The following is a 21677-nucleotide window of genomic DNA, read 5'->3' as shown; positions in this document are numbered from 1 at the left end:
ACACTCTTACATCTGTACCATCAACACAATTCTCATCCACCTCTTGGTTTACTGTGCTATTTAGTTCCTAGATTATTCTCTAATATTCTGTCAATTGGCATTTACATATCTAGACTACAATTTTCAATCACATCCCCATTTATAAACTAGCTATTACTCACTATGTGTTACCATCCATTCCATACATTTCCACAATTTTACAGTAAAGCTAATTAAAACGTCTACATACATCAAACATCAGTAGTCCATCTCAGTCCTTCTCTTAGCTCCTTTAAGAATCCACTACCTACCATCAGGTCTTGAAGATATTTTCCTAAAATTTCTTATAGAAGTTTATCGTTCTTTTATTTTTAGGTTTTTGATCCATTTTGAGTTAATTTTTGGATAAGGTGTGAGATAGGGGTCCTCTTTTCTTCTTTTGGCTCTGGATATTCAGTTCTTTTAGCACCATTTTGCTGAATGGACTGTTCTGCCCAAGCTGTGTGGGTTTGATAGGCTAGTCATTTAGTTCCCTGAGACCTTGTTCAATTTTTTGAAAGGATTCCCAACCCTACTATGACATCCCTACCACTACATCACTTCCCATTGGAGAATCACTCACTATTCTGAAGGTTAAATGGACACATACCTATATACTCTGTCACACACAAATTCAAGACCATCACTGTATGTGAATTCCAAATAAAGAAACACTCTATTTAGGTACTCATATTCTTCATGGATTGCCTTGTGCATTATCTGAATTCAAAGAACAATTTGTTTATTTATTTTTAAAGATTTATTTATTTCTCTCCCCTTCCCTCCCCCCCCCCCCCGCCCCTGTTGTCTGTTCTCTGTATCTATTTGCTGTATCTTCTTTGTCTGCTTCTATTGTTGTGAGCAGCACAGGAATCTGTGTTTCTTTTTGTTGCATCATCTTGTGTCAGCTCTCCGTGTGTGCAGCACCATTCCTGGGCAGGCAGAACTTTCTTTCACGCTGGGCGGCTCTCCTTAAGGGTGCACTCCTTGCGCATGGGGCTCCCTTGCGCGGGGACACCCCCGTGTGGCATGGCTCTCCTTGCGCGCGTCAGCACTGCACGTGGGCCAGCTCCACACAGGACAAAGGACAGTTTATATGTGGTTCATTACTGTCTAACATTTTCAACATGGCAGAAGGGAGAATAACTGGCACATTTTATTTAGCAGTTCACTCAAACTCCATTCTAACTGAAGATAGATGTACTTCAAACAATTGTTTCTTTAGAATCTGAACAAAGTTGGAATATAATCACTAAAAGAATACCACATTATTTAAAAAGCAGACAGTACATTCATCACTTTAATCATTATTAGGGCATTTTCATTATTCTAGTAGTAATAATAATCAAAAAAACAAAAAAGCAGTATGCCTTTTGTATACCCCTTACTCTCCAGTATTATATTGCTTTAAACGTGAAATTAATGAGGACATATGCAACAAAATACTTCAGATGAAATTTTCAGTCTTTTAGAAGGTTCCTGATAATAACCATATTCAGGTTATGAAATCATGGAAGCAATTTAAATAGTTAAAAGTGTATACTCTGGTCAGAGCACCTAGTTTGAAATTCAGCTCTAGCATTTATTAGCTCTATTAACTTGGGCAAGTTACTTCATGTCTGTAAGTCTTAATTGTTTCACCTATAAAATGGGAATAATAATCATACCTATTTCAATGGCATGTTGTGGATTTTATGAGCAAATGCATATAAAGTATTTAGCATTGTATCTAGCTCCCAATAAGCTATTGCATCAGAGGTAAAATATAGAAGAGGTGGTAGTTTATTTCTTTTAGAAAAACAACCTCTTAAAATCTGTGGTCATACAGGCTTTACAAAAATGAGTATTTTAGATGCTGATTTTTATGTTTTGATCTTAAATCCTGGTTGTTTATTAGTTGTTCATTATTAGCTGTTCAGCATTCAAATAGTCTTTGATGCTTGACACAGATATTTATTTTCCTTTTATATGATGATGATTTTAATTTATTACTTAGATTTAAGTTTTTTTGACCTGTCACTAACAGAGAAAATAAAAACTGCATAAAATAGTGAATAGAGTTGAGAATAGTGTTTCTTAAAGTTTTATGTACATATGACTCACTTGGAGATAGAAGCTCAGATTCCCAGCCTCAGTGTTCCCCATCATCTGAGGTAGGCCCCAGGAATCTGAATTTTTATCGTCCTTCCACTTGATTCTATTCAGGGAGTAGGGGCCTAGGACCACACTTAGAAAAACATTTATTTACAGAATAGCATGAGAATAGCTTGTCAGAGGATTTTGGTTATGAATCTAGCTTTGCCATAGAATCTGTCTTTGCATACTAATCCTTAAACTTCTACTTTGAGGACATGACAATGTATGTCAAGCTTTTGAAAGTCAGAATTTAAATTAAGGAGTTCTGTATATTTGACAGTGTCATAAAAACCAAGATTCATGAGGCCTGAAATCATAAGATTAGATTTCTAGTCCCTGCTCTGCCACTTTACAGCATGATGATAGGGGAAGTTATATAACTTCTCTGACCCTTTAGAATAGAGTTAATACCTTGCTCACTGCATGTCATATCCAGCTATGATGTAACTTCAGTGAAATCAGAGACTTTGCCTACTTTTACGTACTGCTACATATCTAGCATGTAGAACAGTACCTGGTGTATAGTAGGTACTCAATAAGTAATTGTTAAATGAATGAACCTCAGGATTTGATATAATCTTAATAAATGCTTAGAATAGAAAGATAAAAATGGCACAATACCTTCCCTCCAGAAGCTCTCAGATAATCTGGGAGACAGACATATTCACAAATACCACAGCATAGTTGAATGACTGCGTTGTAAAGATCAACTGAGGTAATGTAATGAATGCAGTACAAGTTATAAAGTGGTGATGACACATGTAGGGAACCAAGATAGGAAGGCAAGGAGTTCAGAAATGGGTCTATTGACCCTTTAAAGCATTTTCTTCAGAGACATTATAGTCAGTTTGAAGGTGAGATCATGATAATAGAAAAAGGTGTGCATATTAGGACAATGAGATTGGGGTGACCTATCCATCTATCTATCTGTCTACACGTATGTGTGTGTGATGGGCGTTGGGTTGAGCGCATGTTGGAAAGGATGGTGTAAATGTGGTGGTAATTAGAGAAGGACACAGATGCAACAATCTAATCTCATCCCTTAGTAGTATCCATTTTAAGTTTTCGGTTCCCATATTAATAAAAGGAACTAGGAGTTAGGTTTGAGTAGAGGAGGAGAATGTGCTTAAACAAAACACAAGCAAACAAAAGATGTACGTCTCCTTTGAATGGTACTTTATTGATTGCCTAACAAATAACATCTTCAGTTATTTTGAATTTTTTTGTTTGTTTTTAAGGCAGGAGGAGGCCAGTCAAATAACTGCAAAGTCTTCCCAATTTAGGAGGTAGAAAATGCTTTTAAACCAATTTAATCATTTTTATATACTGTTGCATAATAGCAGAATTCTGTTTAAAAGTTATCCACTGATAAGTGAAAAAGTTTCTTATGCTGTAGAAGCAGTGTGGGTTTTTTACAATCATTTTTAGATTTCCTTTTTGATAAATCTCTTTTCAAAATGTGCCTACTGATATCTTCCATATTTTCTTGTACTATTTAAAATTATAAAACTTTAAATTTTTATGTTTCTGAGACTGAAATTTGTAATGTGAGGCTCAAGGGGTCCTTCCTGAAGATGGGTAAACCGACAGACTTTGTTGGAAAAGTTCTGTGTGTATGTACTTTTTTCCAGAGAGGGTTCCAGATTCTTAAAGGGGATATTCATAAGGCCATGATCAAAACAAACCCTAATAGAACAATTTTTCTTCATTCCTCCAAATAATTCCCTTCTTTTTCTTTGGTGGAGACTGTAACATGTAATTAAAAGTATTAAAGGTCATCACTACTTATTTTTGTTTATATAATAACCCATCACCTGAAAAAAAAAGCCTCTCTGAAATCAAAACAAAAATACCTCAAAACGAGTCATGGAATGTGTTTTTTGCCACATGATGTGTTTATGTAGGTCCGATTCCCATCCCACTTCAGTTCAGATCTCAAGGATCTTCTAAGGAACCTACTCCAGGTGGATTTGACCAAGCGGTTTGGAAATCTGAAGAATGGAGTGAGTGACATAAAAACTCACAAGTGGTTTGCCACAACAGATTGGATTGCTATTTACCAGAGGAAGGTGAGTGTTTTTCTTTTTAATTTAAAAGCTTTTTAAAGTTAGTATTTAAATTATATATAATAAAGATATTTTCAATATAACACATGGTTTGAATTTTTTTTACCTTTTGACTTAATCCTATGTAGGAGCTAAAGTACCTTCTAGCCCACAGCTTAAAAAATGATTTTGTCCTTGTTAAAAGAGATTGCATATATTCTGTTTTGACCATTAATATGGATTGTTTTCTTTGTTAAATTTTTCCTGCCCATGCCTGTTACCCTTCACAATGCCATGGTAATTAGGTGTTAAACAGTGTTCTAAGGATTCACATTTTAAAGCTGATGTGAAGCCACATTAAAAAGACAATACGTGAAGCATAGTCAGAACTGGCATACAGCCAGATTTAATAACATTTAATTGTTAGATTTATCAGACATTTTTCAGTCTTTATCTTGACCTGTCTTTGGCATAAATCAGGGTTACAAATTTTTTATGTAGTGTTTCCCAAATAGGCCATGCTTTTTCATACCCTATGCCTTTGTAAATGTTTTACCCTTTCCTTGAAGTGACCTTCCCCATTTGTGTATTTTTCCATATTCTTTTTAATTCTTTTAAGATTTGGTGTAAATATTACCTCTATTGTGATATATTTTCTGAACCCCTAGTCTGGTTTACTGTATATACTCACCATATTGTTTTAAAATATTTCATTGAGAACAGACAATTTATATTACTAATTTTTATATTCCTAACATCTGGCAAGAGCCTGATTAAGTTTTGCTCACTAAATACATTTGTTGAATTACTTATTGAGCATTGATCTTTTTTTTTTTTTTTTTTTTTTTTTTTTATAATTAACAATTTTATTCATATGTCATTCTGGAAAATGTGAAATTATAGGAACAGGAAATAGATCAGTTGTTGCCAAGGATGTGAGGAGTGGGTGTTCAAGTAGGTAAATAAAAGGGGATTATTTTAGTGTGATAGAATTTATCTATGTGATATTATAGTGTGGATACTTAACACTAAGCAAGTGTTACAAACTGTAGAACTTTACAGAAAAAAGAATGACTTTAATCTATACAAATTAAAAATAAAATCAACCATGAGTTTGGGAAATACTGAATGGCCATGCCAATGGTGAGCATTGATCTTTATTCAGGTACAACTTTCCTTTATCCATTTGAAAGCTAATTTGAATTTAAATAATGAAAATAGGGGGGTTTTAATTTTTTTCTTTTATAAAGTCAAAACAAATCATCTGACTGTATATAATTTTTTCTTTTAATAATCATTCATGTAATCATTCACTAAATAATTGGTTGTCTACTTGCATGCTATGTATTCTGCAAAGTGCTGACAGTACAATGATGAGCAAAAGAAGCCTTTGCCCTGCCCATAAGAAACTTATAGTTTTGGAGGGACAGAAAAATAAGCATTAATTAAGTCATCCTATAAATAAATAGGATGCCCAGTAGTGAAGGCACTACTGGGAAAAATGTGGGAATGCAGAAAAAAATAACTTTGCACTTGAGCTTTTTTGGTTTTTGCTGAGGAAATTCTTAGTGTCAGAAATTCAGCAATTTGGAGGCTTGAATGCAAATGCAAACCAAGTTAATCTCTAACATAAATCTATAATAAAATAGAGGACAAATCCCAACTGAACAGTAGCTTATTTAAAAGAAATAAGATTTTTTAACTACCTAAATTGCTCGTACAATAGTCATCATAACAGTTCTTTATTAATTAATAGTTATCATTTCCCCTTTGTAATAAACTGAGACATTTCAGAAAAGATTTTGCTGACTGAGTCACCTTAACCTCTCCTTTTGCTTTGTTAAACCTCTCCTTTTGCCCAGTTAAAGATAATTTGCATGAAAATGAGAAAGTATTTTCACCTTAAATATATTTAATTTTTTAGTCATTTTTTTCATGAAATCGAAATTTCTCATGTTTTAGAGACTTGAAATCACATGAATGAGTTTCCTTAGGGAAAAAAATCTTTAAATGTTCTAATTAAGTATGAGTAGCACAGTTCTGTAATATTTGAATCTTTTATAAAAGATTACCAAAAACAAAACAATAAAAGGATTTTTAAATGCAGCAAATAGAAGATATAACAAGACTAAAATGATGCAAGTGCTGTATAGCCTGTACATCTCATGCATGAGAGGGGTTCAGAAATTCTAACCATTAAATTCCTGATGCATAGCTGTTAGCATTATTATCCTAACTGGATATGTTACATAGTCAAGAACAAGGTCTATAGCAATTTAAAATAGATTTTAAATGTCATAAATAAACTTCATATTTTCATATTTTTTCAAAATTTGCTAACACCAATGAAGCACCTTATAATTAATTAAAAAACCAACTCTATATAACTCTTATTTTAATCTTTATAGTATTCCTATGAGATAGTGCAGTCTTCCCCATTTTACTATTAAGGAAATCATCTCAGAAAGGTTAAATAATTTAAACACAGTTATACAGCTGCTAAATAGCAGCTGTATTTGATCCCAGGGTCTTCAAATGCACAACCCAGGATCACATTGCCCCTTTTAAGAGCTTCTTAAAATGGTTTTTAAAATGAAGTCCCAAACCACTGCCTAATACATTGTTTCATAAGATTTGCCATACGTTGTAGCTATGGTCTGCTAAACTTTTATGTTCCGAGCATTTTTGAACTGGAATACTGTTTGAGGCAGCAAAGAAATAACGTGATCTGAGGTTAGATATACATTGGTTTGAATCCCATATCAGCTAATCATTAGTGTGTGATCATGAACAAATTATTTAACCTCTAGAAAGCATCACTTATCCTTTAAAAAATGGATCAAGCTAGAGAATATAGAAGTACTTGGAGGGGGAGATAAGATGATAGATTGGTCTAGACCCCAACTTTCTTTCAGGCTGAGGTCAGGTAATTTGTCAAGTAAATAAATTTAAATCATAATCCCACCATTCAGATAAAACTGCTATTAACATTTAGCGTGTGTAGCCTTCCACTCATTTTTTTTCCTGTGTTCTCCCTCACTGCAGTCCATTCCCATGAGTTCATTAACCACCTAAATCTATTTCCTCCAACCCTGTACTTTCTCCTCAGCTTCTGTCCCTTATATCACATTTACTGCCTACTATTTAATTTTATTTGTATGATTTACTGCCATATTACCCTATCATTTTAGAAGACTGCCCCCACCCTAATTGTGCCCATTTAACCTATATTTTCAGTGTTTTTTGAAATCTAACTTCTTTTTAATAATTAGCCAATCAACCCTTCCACATTTAATGAATAATGCTTGCTTTTCTCCTTATTTGGAATTTTGATACCAACAATTAAATATCCCAGAAATTTCTCAAATGTTGTGTTGGCCTACATTGTACCTTGAATGAACACGTTAAGATGAACAGCAAACCTATTGTTTGCTTCTTCTTCTAATGTCACTATCTTTTAGGAACTTAATGTCATTTGTAAGATGTCACTGTGTAGTCATAGTAGAATACTTTCTCTGAGCATTTGTAAACTCTCAGGCATTTGGTTTTCCCCAGTATCATTTTCCTGTCTTACTTACAGGTTGAAGCTCCATTCATACCAAAGTTCAGAGGTTCTGGGGATACCAGCAACTTCGATGACTACGAAGAAGAAGATATCCGTGTCTCTATAACAGAAAAATGTTCAAAAGAATTTTGTGAGTTTTAAAGAGGAGCAACAAGATGACATACAAGCTCACACTCAATCTTTGCAGTCTGTTGAGAGATAAGGTGGAGCTGAGACCGTCCTGTGCTGAAGCAGTTACATAGTTCCTTCATTCCAGCGACAAAGTGAGGTCTTTATTACCATCCTTCGTGTGTGCACTCTGCATCCACCTATGTAACCGGTACTGCTAAGCAAGCGTTATCTGTGCCATAACACAGTACTAGACCACTTTCCCTACTCCTCTTTGGTTTGTCTTTCTTCTCTCCTCTTACATCCATTTCTTCCTTTTCATTTTCATTCGTTTTTCCCCACACAGTGCTCCATTTTATTTTGTGGGTATTTTAGTGGGTAGTGTTAAGGCTTGTGCTATGTGAAGGGAAGGATAAGTGTTGCTTTCAGTAGTTCTTGCCAGTATTTTTGTTGGTCAATGGCTTGAAGACACAGTTTCAAATAATTATTTTTACTTTTAATAGCTCACTCCCTTTTGCCAAAATGTTTGACACATTTTGAAGAAAGAATGCTTATACCCCTAAGGAAATGTATGTAAATTAATTTAAAACAAGAATTTTCTTAGAACTCATTCTTATTGCAGTAGTTAAACCCAGAAATATAGCAATATTGGTTCTATTTCCCTTCACTTCCTCTTATATCATCCTCCTCTCTCTAATTAAGTGACCAGCCTGTGCAATGGGACAGAAGTGTCTCATTCAGTGGGAAAAATTAATGATATGCATCATCATCTAGATTCTGTCACTCTGCACCAGCATGTCTGTAGGTATTAGAGAAGAGTTTCAAGCTTTCTAAACTTTAACTCTTCCATAAGGGTTTTAGCCAGTATTTTAATAGAACACAACCATTGAAAGTGACAAATTTTAAAGTCTCTGTAATAGTCCTTAATGTAAACTTTTTAAAGAGAAACTAAACAAGAACATTAGTTTGGAGAAATATACTTTGCTAAATCAAACAAATGGCTTGATTCTTACAAACAACATGGACACACTCCTATTAATATTTAAATGAGGGTTTTGTGTATGTGTTTTATTTTGCTTTGTTTTGTAACATTTACAAACAAAAGAAGTTGTTACCAGGTGTTTACTCTGGTGTACTGTATTTGTAAGCCTACCATGGGGGCACTGTTGTAGCTTCTGCTTTCATCAGATGTCTCATTAGTGGGGAAAGGGGGCAAAGTTTATAAAACTGCCACATTGTATTTTAATTTTGAGGTGTAGTGTTTTAGATATATCTTCATGTCTAACCTCTTCTCAGTAAACAAAAGGGTATGATCATGCAGATACAGTTTCAATATTTGAGTTTAGTTATTTTTTTATACTTTTTTTTTTTTTTTTTGCCAACTGACTTAACATTTCTGTCATGTGGAAATTTCCAGTACTTTTGCACATTTAGTTCAGTGTTTATTGAGAATCCATGGCTTAATTCATTTTTCTTACCATTTTTTTCCTTTGCTTTTAATTTTTCCCATCTAGCTTTATCTCTGTGTCTCAGTGACCTATCTTAAAACAGCACATCAAAATAGTTTAAAATAAACTGGGTTCATTTTTTTATGATCAATTTACATGCTTAAAGAATGAATTGTTTTTAAATCAAACTGGTCTTAATGTAATATAACCATTCTCTTTGCTTCACTGTCAGTGCAGGCAAGTCACTTTCAATACCACCTTATCATCTGTATCACATCCTTGTAAAACCTTTGAAAACATTGAAGAATCCTGTCTAAGATGTTTTCTCCACTGATCTGTAGCTCTTTCAGTTTTCAAGTGTTTCTGCACCATAATGTCACATAAAGCTGATGGTGATTTCAGTTGGTCCACCAGTATTTTCATTGTGCAAGAAAAATAGTAAATCCTTTGCTATAGCAAGTTTTATGTAACAAAGATATATCATCATGTTAATAAATTTTAAACATCATTTGTATAAAATGTTTTAAATATTTTTTTGTATTTCATTTAGACCCAAGAACATGCTGATCATTGTATTCTATATGTATGCTATAAATTCTATGGTAGCTTTGTGTATATTATTGCAAAATTATTTTAATAAATCATGAGGATGACAAGTTGATTATTAGGTTTTCGTTTTCAGTAATTGAAAGAAAACATTTCCATTAACTCCAAAAATATTTTTTTCTATAAAATGACTAAGTTCTCAGCATAACTTGCTGTATAATATACCAAGCAAGGTAACAAGGTAATTCGACCCCAGTATGGTGTTTTTTAGATTCGATTCCTTGGTAAATATTGGTTTTGAGGGCTGATTAATTAGCCATTCCATTTGCTCTCTATTTAAAGGGCAGAAGCAAACTTTAAAACATGCCAAGGGAGTTTGTATTCGATGAATCAAGTACACTGAATTAGAATATTTTTAAAGTATATAAAACTTTTAATTTCAGCCACAATTTTAGCCAAGAACATTGGTAAAGAAGGGAATAAAAAAATAAGTAGCATGAATCAGTATTTAACCTTGGATTAATTCAATAAATACAGTGAGTGCGTTGTGGAGGAAGGAGCCCTAGACTGAAAGTAAAGATAGCAGAGTTTCAGGTCTGGCCTGTCACTAGCAGATGACCTTGGCATCAGGTCTCTCCTCTATAAAATGGAAGGGTTAGAATAGACAGTTCCTTATTTTCCTTCTAGCTTTTCACATATTATGACAAAATTCTTTTGTATTCGACATTTTGAAGGGATAACACACTTTAAAGTGAGTCTTGGTAAGGCAATATTTTAGGACATCTTCTCTTTATTTTTGACAGTGTTACAAGGATTCTTTGACTATCATGAGAACCTCTGTGTCTGTCCTAATTCCTTCCTCATTCACTAATGCTAAATACCCAATTGATATCAAACTGTCAACCTACCAAAAAAGATCCTGTGGCTTGTGGGTATTACTGTCTTGTTTTTAGTATGTTCTTGTATTGAATGCCCATTGGCCTGAAAATACTCATCATAAACCTGAAAAACAAAAATCATTTTTCTTTCCCACTGATTGTTTTGTTTCCTGCTTGTTGTAAGAATCAAATAAAATAATGTACGTGAAAGCGCCTTGTAAACTTTAACCTATCAATGTAAAATGTTAAGGTGTGCTGTTATTTCATTAATTATTTCTCTGTGTAGAATGGAATTTCCTATGCACTACTGTAGCTAGGAAATGCTGAAAACAACTGTTTTTTAATTAATCAATAACTGCAAAATTAAAGTATCTTCAAAGGATAAAACAATTTAACTCTTGAATTCTACTTGGTTGCCCTTATTACTGATTTATTTTCTTCTGATGCTAAAGATGCTTGGTGGGTTTTTTTTTTTTAATATATTTGAGTTGCTTTTTTTGGTGGTGTGAACAGAGAAATAGTGGGAGGAATGTCCACCAGTGCTCTCAAACTGGGTACTTACTTTTAAAAAAGAGGGGGACTAAATTCATTGCATAGTTTTTATAAAGTGGGTACTGCTTCTTCATGCTGTTGATCCAAATTACTCTTACCATAGTATTGAAATTTTTCATAAAGAATTGCCACTGCCAAGAGCCCTTGTCCTTATATTGTAACAATTATGCATTTATATTTTTTCTTCAAGAGTGCTTTTGAAATTTACATTTACCACTTCCCATTTATATCCCGGTTGATTAGTATGTTTTTCTATAGTTGCCCTTTACCTCAAGAAATAATTTTTTAGATAATTATTTTAATAGCTTATCATTTGATTGATTGCTATGATGTTTACTGCCAACATTTACAAATATTGATGCATTTTGTAACATGGTGCTTACTATTTTTGTACCAGTGCTTACTTCATTTTATCATTATCAGGGCTTAATATAAATTCCTGTTTTCTCATTTTCATATATAACCAGTTACAAAAATCTAGACATGTATTCATGCCAGGATTATCATCATCTGAAACCCATTTAACTATATATTTTTTCTGATGCACATTGTTTGGGTGTGAAGTTAAAGGCATTTGCGTTTTATATTTTTCTGAATATTTTCTGTATGCTTTTTAAAATAACTTTTATGCCCACTGAGCTATGTAATCCCATGATGACAGGCTTACATTGATCTCCCTTCAAATGCCTTATATTTAGCTAAAATAGAACTATCTTACAACACACACAGTACTGTGTGTCATTGAGTCACAAACTTCAGTGTACCTGCATCTTGTTTCTATTCTTTCGTGGAACACAAGCAGGAAACAGTAGCTACTGAGAGCAGGGGAAATCATGGGTACCTGAAATTCCTACTAATTCCTGGCTAAACTTACGTTGGTGTCAAATTATCCTCTCAAAGCCGTGCTAACAAAACATAAAATTGAGCACATAAAATTCCTTGTTTAGAATATAGCCCATCTCTTAATGGCGTTACTAACAACGAAATGACCAAAAGGAAAGTGGGAGTAGGGATAAGGTGTTGGTGATGCCCCAGTTGGTTCATCATCTCATTATTCTGCAGTTTGTAATGCTAAAAAGATATGATTACCTTAACGTATTCGTTTTCTATTGCCACTGTAACAAATTACCACAAATTCATATCTTAAAACAACAGATATTTACTATTTCACAGTTCTTAAGGTCAGAAGTCTGAAATGAGTCTCATTGGGTTAAAAATCAGGATGTCAACAGGTCTCTACATTCTTTTCTAGAAGCTCTAGGGGAGTGTCTGTTTCTTTGCCTTTTCCAGCTTCCAAGGCCACTTGCTTTCTTTGGCTGATGGCTCCATTCTTCCATATATTCAAAGCCAGCAACATTGGGCCAAGTCCTTATGCTGCATCACTCTAACGTTCTTTTCTGCCTCCCTCTTCCACTTTTAAAGATCTTTGTGGTAATAATGGGCCAACTGGATAATCTCCCAATTTCAAGAACAACTGATTAGCCACCTTAATTACACCTGCAACTTTTAATTCCCCTTAGCCATGTAACCTAACATATTCGCAGGTTCTGGGGATTTGAATGTGACATGTTTTGGGGGTGGCATTATTCTGCTTTATTCTGCCTACCACACTTAAAAATATTACTTTAGCTGGGAAATGCAGTTATCAAAAGATGGCAGTAGAATACAATATGGATTAGAGTGAACTTACTGGTATTCTACTTTAGAACTATTGAGACTTATAATGGAAGAAACTGTAGCCTTTATCTGGAGAAAGTGGCCAGAGTAGTTGCTGAGGTCAGGGAGAGGGAAGAAGAGATGTGATGTGGGGGCATTTTCAGGACTTCGAGTTGTCCTGAATGATATTGCAGGGACAGATGCTGGACTTTATATATCTTGCCATAATCCAGTGAATATACTGGGGGAAGAGTATAAACTACAATGTAAACCATTAATCATTTTCCATGTGGTAGCAGTGCTCCAAAATGTATTCACTAAATGCAATGAATGTGCCACAATGATGAAAATGGTTGTTATTGTGTGAGGAGTGGGGCGTGAGGTGTTGGGTTTGTGGGAACCTCATATTTTTTAATGTAACATTTTTTGTGATCTATGTATCTTAAAAAAAATTTTAATTTTAAAAAATGGGGGGGGGGGAATGGCAGTAGAGAAAATCTTCACAACTCAAAGAGAACAATAGCTTAAAATGAGATTTTCCTGAAATAGTGCTTGCCATTCAGTGAGTATTCAAGTATCGAGTACCTTGAAATATACTCAATGTTATCAGCAAAACGCAAATTAAAACCACAATTAGATGTGGGGAGCCGCCCTGAGCTACATGCTTTTGCGGTCTCCAGCAACATGGCGGTTTTCATAAGTACGCCTACTCCACCCCTGTGCTTCCGCCTTCTTCTTCCCCTTTCCCCAGTTTCCCGGGCAAAAAGTATCGCGCCTGTGCAACAAGATGTTGAAGCCATGACCAGCATTGAAGACTTGCACCTATAGCAAGTGGTGTAACAGCATTTTATTGCCTTATATGGAAGAGCCGCTTCATCAGCCTATTACCCCCTGCTAATACCCTCCCCTTAGTATATATTCTGATGCTCTACCCTCAATAAACGGAGGCTCGATCAGAATCCTGTCTTGTCTCTGTTTTTCTCGCCTCTTGTCCCCCAATTCCCACTCCCTCTTTCAGGTGCCCGTTCGTTTGACCTGCGGGCCGGGTCAATTAGATATCAATACACACCTAATAGAATGGCTAAAATAAAAAAGATAATACAGTGTTAGTAAGGAAGTGGAGCAATTGGAACTCATGCATTGCTGGTGGGAATGTAAAATGGCACAACCACTTTGGAAAGCAGTTGGGTCATTTGTTATAAAGTTAATCATTCACTTACCACATGACCAGCAATTCCACTTCTACATTTACCCAAGATAATGAAAATATATGTCCACACAAAGACATAAATGCTTACAACAACTTTATTTATAAGAGCCCCTAACTGAAAACAACCCAAATGTCCAACAAGAGATGAACAGATAAATTATGGTGGTGTATTCTGTCAGTGGAATACTACTCATCAATAAAAAGAAATTATAACAGCAGCAAAAGGGGGGCAGGTGGTATATGGGGACTTAATATTTTTTTAATGTAACATTGAAAATAATAAAGACTAAAGCATTTTGGGGTATATATTTGTCAAAACTCATAGAACTATATACTCTGTAAAGTTGACACAATTAGAAAAAAAATTAGCATAGATATGACTGTAATGAAAAATAAGTGCTCTGGAAGATATGGTCCAGGGAAAAATGTCAGAATGATTATCTAAAAGAAAGAGATGGAAAAATATGAGATGAAGCTAAGAAACATAAGAAGTTAGATCCAGGAGACAGGATACTTGTCTAATAGTTCTAAAAGGGGGGACAGAGAAAATGGAAAAGAATTGAAGAAATTATAGAAGAAATATCCCTGAGCTTAATAAAGACACAACTCTTCAGATTAAATGATCCATAAATTGCCAACCAGGCCTGAAAAACACAAAGGAAAGGAATTTATGAAAGAAGTCTTGAAAGACATAGGGACTAGAAAAAGTAAGTCTAATATTTGCCTAACTTAAGATTCAGAAGAAAAAGAGGGAGGGCAATATTTGAGATTATGACTGAGAATTTTCTAGGAATAATGAAAGGCAAACTCACAGATTGGAGACATCTAGCAATTCAGGCAAGATAAATAAAAAGAAATCCCCCCAAAATCATAGAGAACTGAAGAATAGCAAACACAAAGAGAAAATATTTTAGCAACAGAGAGGAAATTTATATTGCATTCATATGCTAGACTGACAAAACTTCTCACCAGCAATCATGGATGCCACATAATTTATCCAGAGCAACTGAAAGAAAAATAATCAACTAAGAATTCAATACCCAGTAAAAATATCTTTCAAGAATAAGGGCAAATAAAGACATTTTCAGACCAAACAAAACAGGATTTGCTATCACCAGAACATCCATAAAGGAAACTAAAGGAAATACTTAAGAAAGAAGCTAGAAAAGCTAGAATAAAGAGCATAGAAAATAGTAATGTGTGGGTAAGTTTTTAAAAAGTAACTATGAATTAATACTAATGATGTTATGGAGGTGTTAGAACACATTAACAAAAGCATATGTATGAAAGGAATGGGTTTAAATCCATTAAATCATTAATTACATTAAATCAAAGTAACTGCCTCAGTAAAAAGTTAAATATTATAAGATTGGATTTTAAAAAAATATGACTCTGCTTTTTAAAAAGACACATCTAAAGTATAAGAATATAGACATATTGAAAGTAAACAGATGGTAAGCTAAATACCAAACAAATTCTAACCAAAAGAAAGCTGTGATAGGTATAATAATATTAGACAAAATGACTTTAACACAACAACATTTTAGTGGAATAATCATAATAAAACTTTCCATAGACTAGGAGGATATAATCAATTTAATTTGTATGCCCCTAATAACCTGGTCCCATAATATATAAAGCAAAGTTTGATGGAAATAAAAAGAAAAATATTTTAAGTACAGAACCATGCAGGGAAGCCCCCTCCCCCCCACCATATGGCTCCCTCATCTGTTTGTTCTTGTTTTTGCTCATTGTTTGCACTCAGTGGCTCATTGTTTCTGCTTGTTTTTTTATTGCAGATAAAATATTGTTTTTTATTGTCTGCTTGTTGTTTTATTGCAGGAAAGTTTTAACATACCTCCTTCAGAAATTGATAAAAATGCAGACAAAATATCAGTAAGACCAGAAAGATTTGACAGCATGTTTAGAAAACTTGTGTTTAGAACAGCGTACCTCACAACTACAGAAATTACATTATTTGGGTTAAGCAAGTTTCAACAAATTTCAAAAAACTGAATTCATTCAGACCATGTTATCTGACCACAATGCAATTAGTCTAGAAATAAGTAACAAAAAGTTGTCTGGAAAACCCACATTTGTTTGAAAATTAAGAAATAAACTTCTGAAATCCAATGAACATAGATGACATTATGACCAAATAGCTTTATCCCAGAAATGAAAATTTGACTTAACATTAGAAAATTAACTTCTGTAAACTCACCACACAAAGAGATTAAAACTTCGGATGGCCTCAATAGATGGAGAAAAGGTATTTGATGAAATTCAATATTCATTCATCATCAAATTATTAGTATATTAAACATGGACAAGAAACTGTAACAATAGTAAAGAATCTATTTAAAAATCTAAAGGAAATATCATGCTTAATGATGAAATATTAAAAACATTTCTTTTGAAATCAGGACTAATACAGGAATGGTGAACATGCAGGTTATTTGCCCTTTGCTGCACCTATTTACATCCATTTCTCTGCTTTCTTTTCCAAGGAAAACTACATTCCAGGCACCTTAGCTTTCTGGCACCCAGATAGGCCTGGCCAATGGGAGATTATATTACAAGATGAAGATAGGATAAAGATAAAGATAAATGTCTCTGCTTCCTGTACCATCTTCTGAGTCTTTTCCATTGTTCCAACTCTTGGTTGTTGTCCTTGTTCCATGTTCTATCAAGTGGCCCCAACTACTGAACTCCAGGAAACCTGACTCCTTTTTTCCTCCAGCCCCAGGACTGATGGCACCCTCTGCTATTGCTAATCGTTGGACAACTTCACAATCTTAACATTTGTCATTTTTTTGGACTGGTTTTATAAACATCTTAGTAGTAGTGTGGCTGGTACTTTTTTTTATTATTATTTTAAGTGAAATGTTTGGACCTTGACTCTGACATCACCAGTGTAACCAAGTTCTTCTATTAAATCTCCTCTGTTGAAATACCTAGGATGGTTTCTGTTTTTGTGACTGTGCCCTAATTGATGTTCTCAATATCACCTTTCCTATTCTACATTGTACTGAATGATCTTAGACATTGCTGGAAGAGAAGAAACAACAAATGTAAATAAAATAATTATTAAAATAAATGGAGAGAATTTTCAACCAACAGATAACTCATTAAGAAACTTTAAAAAATGTATTCAAGGAAAAAAGAAAACAGTCCAAAGAGAAAAAAAAGTGTTAAACAAATACATTGGTAAATATGTGGGTAATCCAAATAAACAATAACTTTACAAAACTATACTGTTTTAATGATCAATACTTGGAGGGTGACGGGAAACAAATTTGAACACTAGGTTCTGGACCCCAGTAGCTTGCAAGAAGGGAAGAGATTGAATGGAGTTAAGGTAGTCTAAGGTTCACATAATATTTGAGAGGGAATGAGAGACACTTTAAATTTAGACTTTATGAAAATTTTAAGGGAAATGTGATTAAAACAACAAAAAGAAGTATTATAATTTCCCAAATGGTGGAGCAGAAAAAATAAGAGCTCAATCCAAAAGAAGGCAGAAATCCTAAGGAGATTTTTTTTTATCCCTAAAGTACATACCAGGATACAAGAAAGGCTAAAAACAAATTAAGTAAGCATTCAAGCCAAGAAGTTAGAAAAGTAAGTCTTAAGAAAGTAGAATTCATAGGACAAGAGATAAGATATAGATTTAGATTGAGATGTAGATATATGTCCTCAGGATTATTTCTCACTGCCTCTCTGTTTCTCATTATTAACTGCGTTCTTTTCTACTGCAGCCAGAATCTTCCCATGTCTTGGGACAGACACCAAAAGCTCCAAATGCACCTTCTTATGGATTCGAGACTAGGACTTAGAGAAACTGAGACTTTGGAAAGGCTCTGACTTGCACAAATTGAATGGCATGCCCTGCATTCCTACATCCTAGAATTGACAGCGTGACCAGGTTAACAGAGAGATTATGACTGACCAAGCTTAAATCATGTGTACATCCCCATAACCCAATGATTGGTAGTCTCCATCAAACCACAAGGCTGTTTTTCAAGACATTTTTCTATTGTTATCAGAAAAGTGGAGAAAGGAACAATATATAGACAAACTCTCATAAATTAAACCCAAAGTTGTTCTTTGCAAAGACTAATAAAATAAGCAAGTGATGTGGATTGAATTGTGTACTCCAGTTAGGATATGTGCTTGGTCTTGGTCTGCATTATGATGTGGACCCATTGTTAATAAAATCCATTCAAGATATTGCTTCATTTAAGGCATGTCCAATTAAATCAGGTTGGACTTTAATCTGGATTACTGGAATCCTTTATAATCAATAATGGAAGCTGAATGGAATGAAACCATGGGAAGCAGCCAGAAGCTGGAAGTCAGTGGATCCCTGAAGAAAAAGATGACACCATCACATGCATTGCCATGTGACAGAAAAGCCAAGGACCAGGATCGCCAGCAGCCAGCCCCATAATGCCACAGTCTTCCAGGAGAAAACATTGCCTTGCAGGTACATCGATCTTGAACTTCTCCTAGCCTCAAACTGTAAGCCAATAAATTCTGGTTGTTTAAGCTGACACATTGTTTGTTATTTGTTTTAGCTGCCATGAAACTAAAACAGCAAGCTTCTGGGAAGCATGAAGGAAAGAGAAAAAGACAGAAAACCCCAAAATAAACATCAATAGGAATATGAGATGAGATAGACACAGAGAAAACTTTTGAAAATTAGAAGAGAATTCTGCTCAGGCTGGAACTTTAAAGACCCATAAAACCCTCTTTTTCTCTCCAATCCTCCCCTTCCAAGCATATAGCAATGAGAGAGGATATTTTAAAAGACATGGATTGCATTCAAAACAAGATAAACATCTCCACAAAATAGAAACCGAGTGGTAATACACAGTGATTAGTAGGGGCTGAAGTGAGACCACAAACTCACTCTTAATATAGGAAAGACTTTTATTACAATGAAATAATTAGAGTAAATGCAGAAGAAGAAGATAAAGAGATTAAAGAAATTAATCCACCATTGGGGTCTTTTAATTGAGAGCCTAATAAATGAAATAAGAATGTATTCAAATATATCATAAAGAAACTCTTTCCTAAAATGAAGAACAGAATTTACATGTTGAATGTGCACATTATTTTTCAAGAAAATTTGCACCACACCAAGTCATAGCTTAGTGAAGTTTCCAAACTACAATGATTAAAAGTTTATGCATAACAATCAAGTCAACCCCAATGGACAGAGAATCAGGCTAACCTCAGATGTCTCCACAATAATAGTCAATGCCAAAAGGCAAAGAAGCAACAACTAAAAGAAAGTATGATCCAGGGAAGCGGATGTGACTCAACTGATAGAGTGGCCACCTACCATATGGAGGGTCCAGGATTTGATCCCCAGGGCCTACTGACTCATGTGGTAAGCTGGCCCACGCTCAGTACTGCCATGCACAAAGAGTGCTGTGCCACATAGGGGTGCCCCACGTGCAAGGAGTGCACCCTGCAAGGAAAGCCACCTCATGTGAATAAAGCACAGCCTGCCCAGGAGTGGTACCACACACACAGAGAACTGACGCAGCAAGATGTGCAACAAAACGAGACGCAGTTCCCCAGTGTCACCAGATAATGCAAGCGGGTGCAGAAGCACACACAGTGAATGGGCACAGAGAGCAGACAATGGCAGGAAGGGGAGAGAAATAAATTAAAAAAAAAAAAGTATGATCCAAGAGTATTATAAGCAGCCAAGTTACATTTAATTTAAAGGCACAAGGCAGACACCCTTAAATAACCAAAAGAAAGGCATAGAAAACCTATGGGCCCTTTATATCCAACTGGATGAGAATCAAAATCAAGAACTTAGTAACGGAGAAGCAATGATAAAAGCCATCATGGTAAATATTGCAACTATGCTAATTAAAATTATAGAATCAAATGTAAATGCTATAAATCTTGGCAAAATTAGAGTGAAAAACTAACAAATTGGAAGATGAGGAAGAAAGTGAGAGAAGATATAAGACTGCCAATTTCCTTACCTTTTATGGCATGAAGCCAACTAATAGGGACTAAAATTAGTACATTGGTTAAATAACTAACCTCTCAATGTTTTTTAATTTTGTAATTATTCTGGGGAATGGAACATTTATCAGCAGTTTTCATTTTCACCTCCTCTTCCTTTTCTTCTGTTAAATTCATTACATTTATTTTCATTTCTGTTTCTTTGGGTAAATTGTATTTTATAAAATAAATAAAATCAAACTGAGCACTTTTTACTAAAAAAGTTTGATACCATTTTTACAGAATTAGTGCTATACAGTCATGTCCCTCTCTAGCTCTCTAGCTCTCCAGTCTTCTATCTGTATGTGCAGAGAGAGAAGCCTGGAAAATGTTACTTAGGGTGTTGGATTGAGGGTTATTTTATAACTTCCTCTTACTTTGCTGAATCACTTGCATCCTTTATAATTATCATGTAATTAAGATAAAAACAAGCACCAATAACAGCACTGTTTTCTTTATCCATTAAAAAAAATCATCAAATACTCTAAGAACTAGCAAGAAGCTGTTTGCACCAGAATTCAGTCTTCTTATGAAGCCCTGATCCCTTCAAGATGGAAAATAAGATACTCACTGTATCACTATGTGCTCTTGAGCAAACCACCAGATATCACTGAAATATCTTTTCTAACATTATCACAGCCACAAAGAAATGTTTTCATCTAATTCCTCATCTCCTAAGCTCAAGAGACCCCTTTTCTTTCAATAGCCAGACCATTGTCGTGTAGGAAAAATGGGAGAGTATTCAGTGTCCGTTTCTTCACAAAGTCTGCTAAAAACATATACTCAATGAACCACAACCAAATTGTTATTAAATTTTTTACAATTTTCCTGAATACTGAGTTAAAGTCAGGAAACACATAGTAACTAAGTTAAGTACAGACTATTCTCTGTGAATAAATCAGTGTGGGTAACAGGCATTCAGAAAAATCATTTTATTCAAGTAGCAATGCCCTTCTATGCTGCTTATGTTGATAACCTCAATCCTGTCTACACCACGGTTCAGAAAATAATTACTAACCAATCAAAAATTTTCTTTCATGCAATACAAAAAAAATAAAAGCTGATGAGCCCTCGTCCTTCATACCTATGTCAAAACCCAAGTCAGTATCAATGCATCAGTGGTTTCGCCCAACTCTACAGTTAAATACATTGTTCTTCTACACATTTTTTTTCTCTTTTTGGTTTCCCTCCATGCACATTTGTCATGTATAATATTGTAGTAATTGGAGTTGGTTTTAGAAACTTCTTAATAATAGTGTGACTGGTACCAATTTTTGTTATAAGGAAGGAGATTTTAAGTCTTGTTTTTATGCTTCTAAAATTGATAATCATCAAGACTCTCTCACTGGCAAGTGACAAACCATACAACTCAAAGTAGCCCGAGCAGAAAAGGGAAGCATTTGATTCATATAACCAAAAAGTCACAAGGTCTAGAGGATCAAACTCTACCATCAGAACTCTGCCTCTCTCTCCATCTCTTGGCCT

The 21677-nt window shown here is 34.5% G+C and overlaps 1 protein-coding gene across 13 annotated transcripts in view; it reads left to right on the top strand.

Moving 5' to 3' along the window:
• Positions 1-11131, top strand: part of PRKACB (protein kinase cAMP-activated catalytic subunit beta) — a 164835-nt gene extending 153704 nt beyond the window's left edge. For all 13 annotated transcript variants that reach the window (XM_058303266.1, XM_058303262.2, XM_058303260.2 and 10 more), the window contains 2 exons: positions 4059-4223; positions 7780-11131. In XM_058303266.1, the coding sequence (XP_058159249.1) occupies positions 4059-4223; positions 7780-7905 (291 nt within the window). In that variant the 3' untranslated portion in view covers positions 7906-11131. The remainder of the gene's footprint in view (positions 1-4058; positions 4224-7779) is intronic.
• The last annotated feature ends 10546 nt before the right edge of the window (positions 11132-21677 follow it).

Source organism: Dasypus novemcinctus, chromosome 9 (assembly GCF_030445035.2).
Source record: "Dasypus novemcinctus isolate mDasNov1 chromosome 9, mDasNov1.1.hap2, whole genome shotgun sequence".
Classification (NCBI taxonomy): domain Eukaryota; kingdom Metazoa; phylum Chordata; class Mammalia; order Cingulata; family Dasypodidae; genus Dasypus; species Dasypus novemcinctus.
This window is presented reverse-complemented; position numbering and strand designations above follow the sequence as displayed.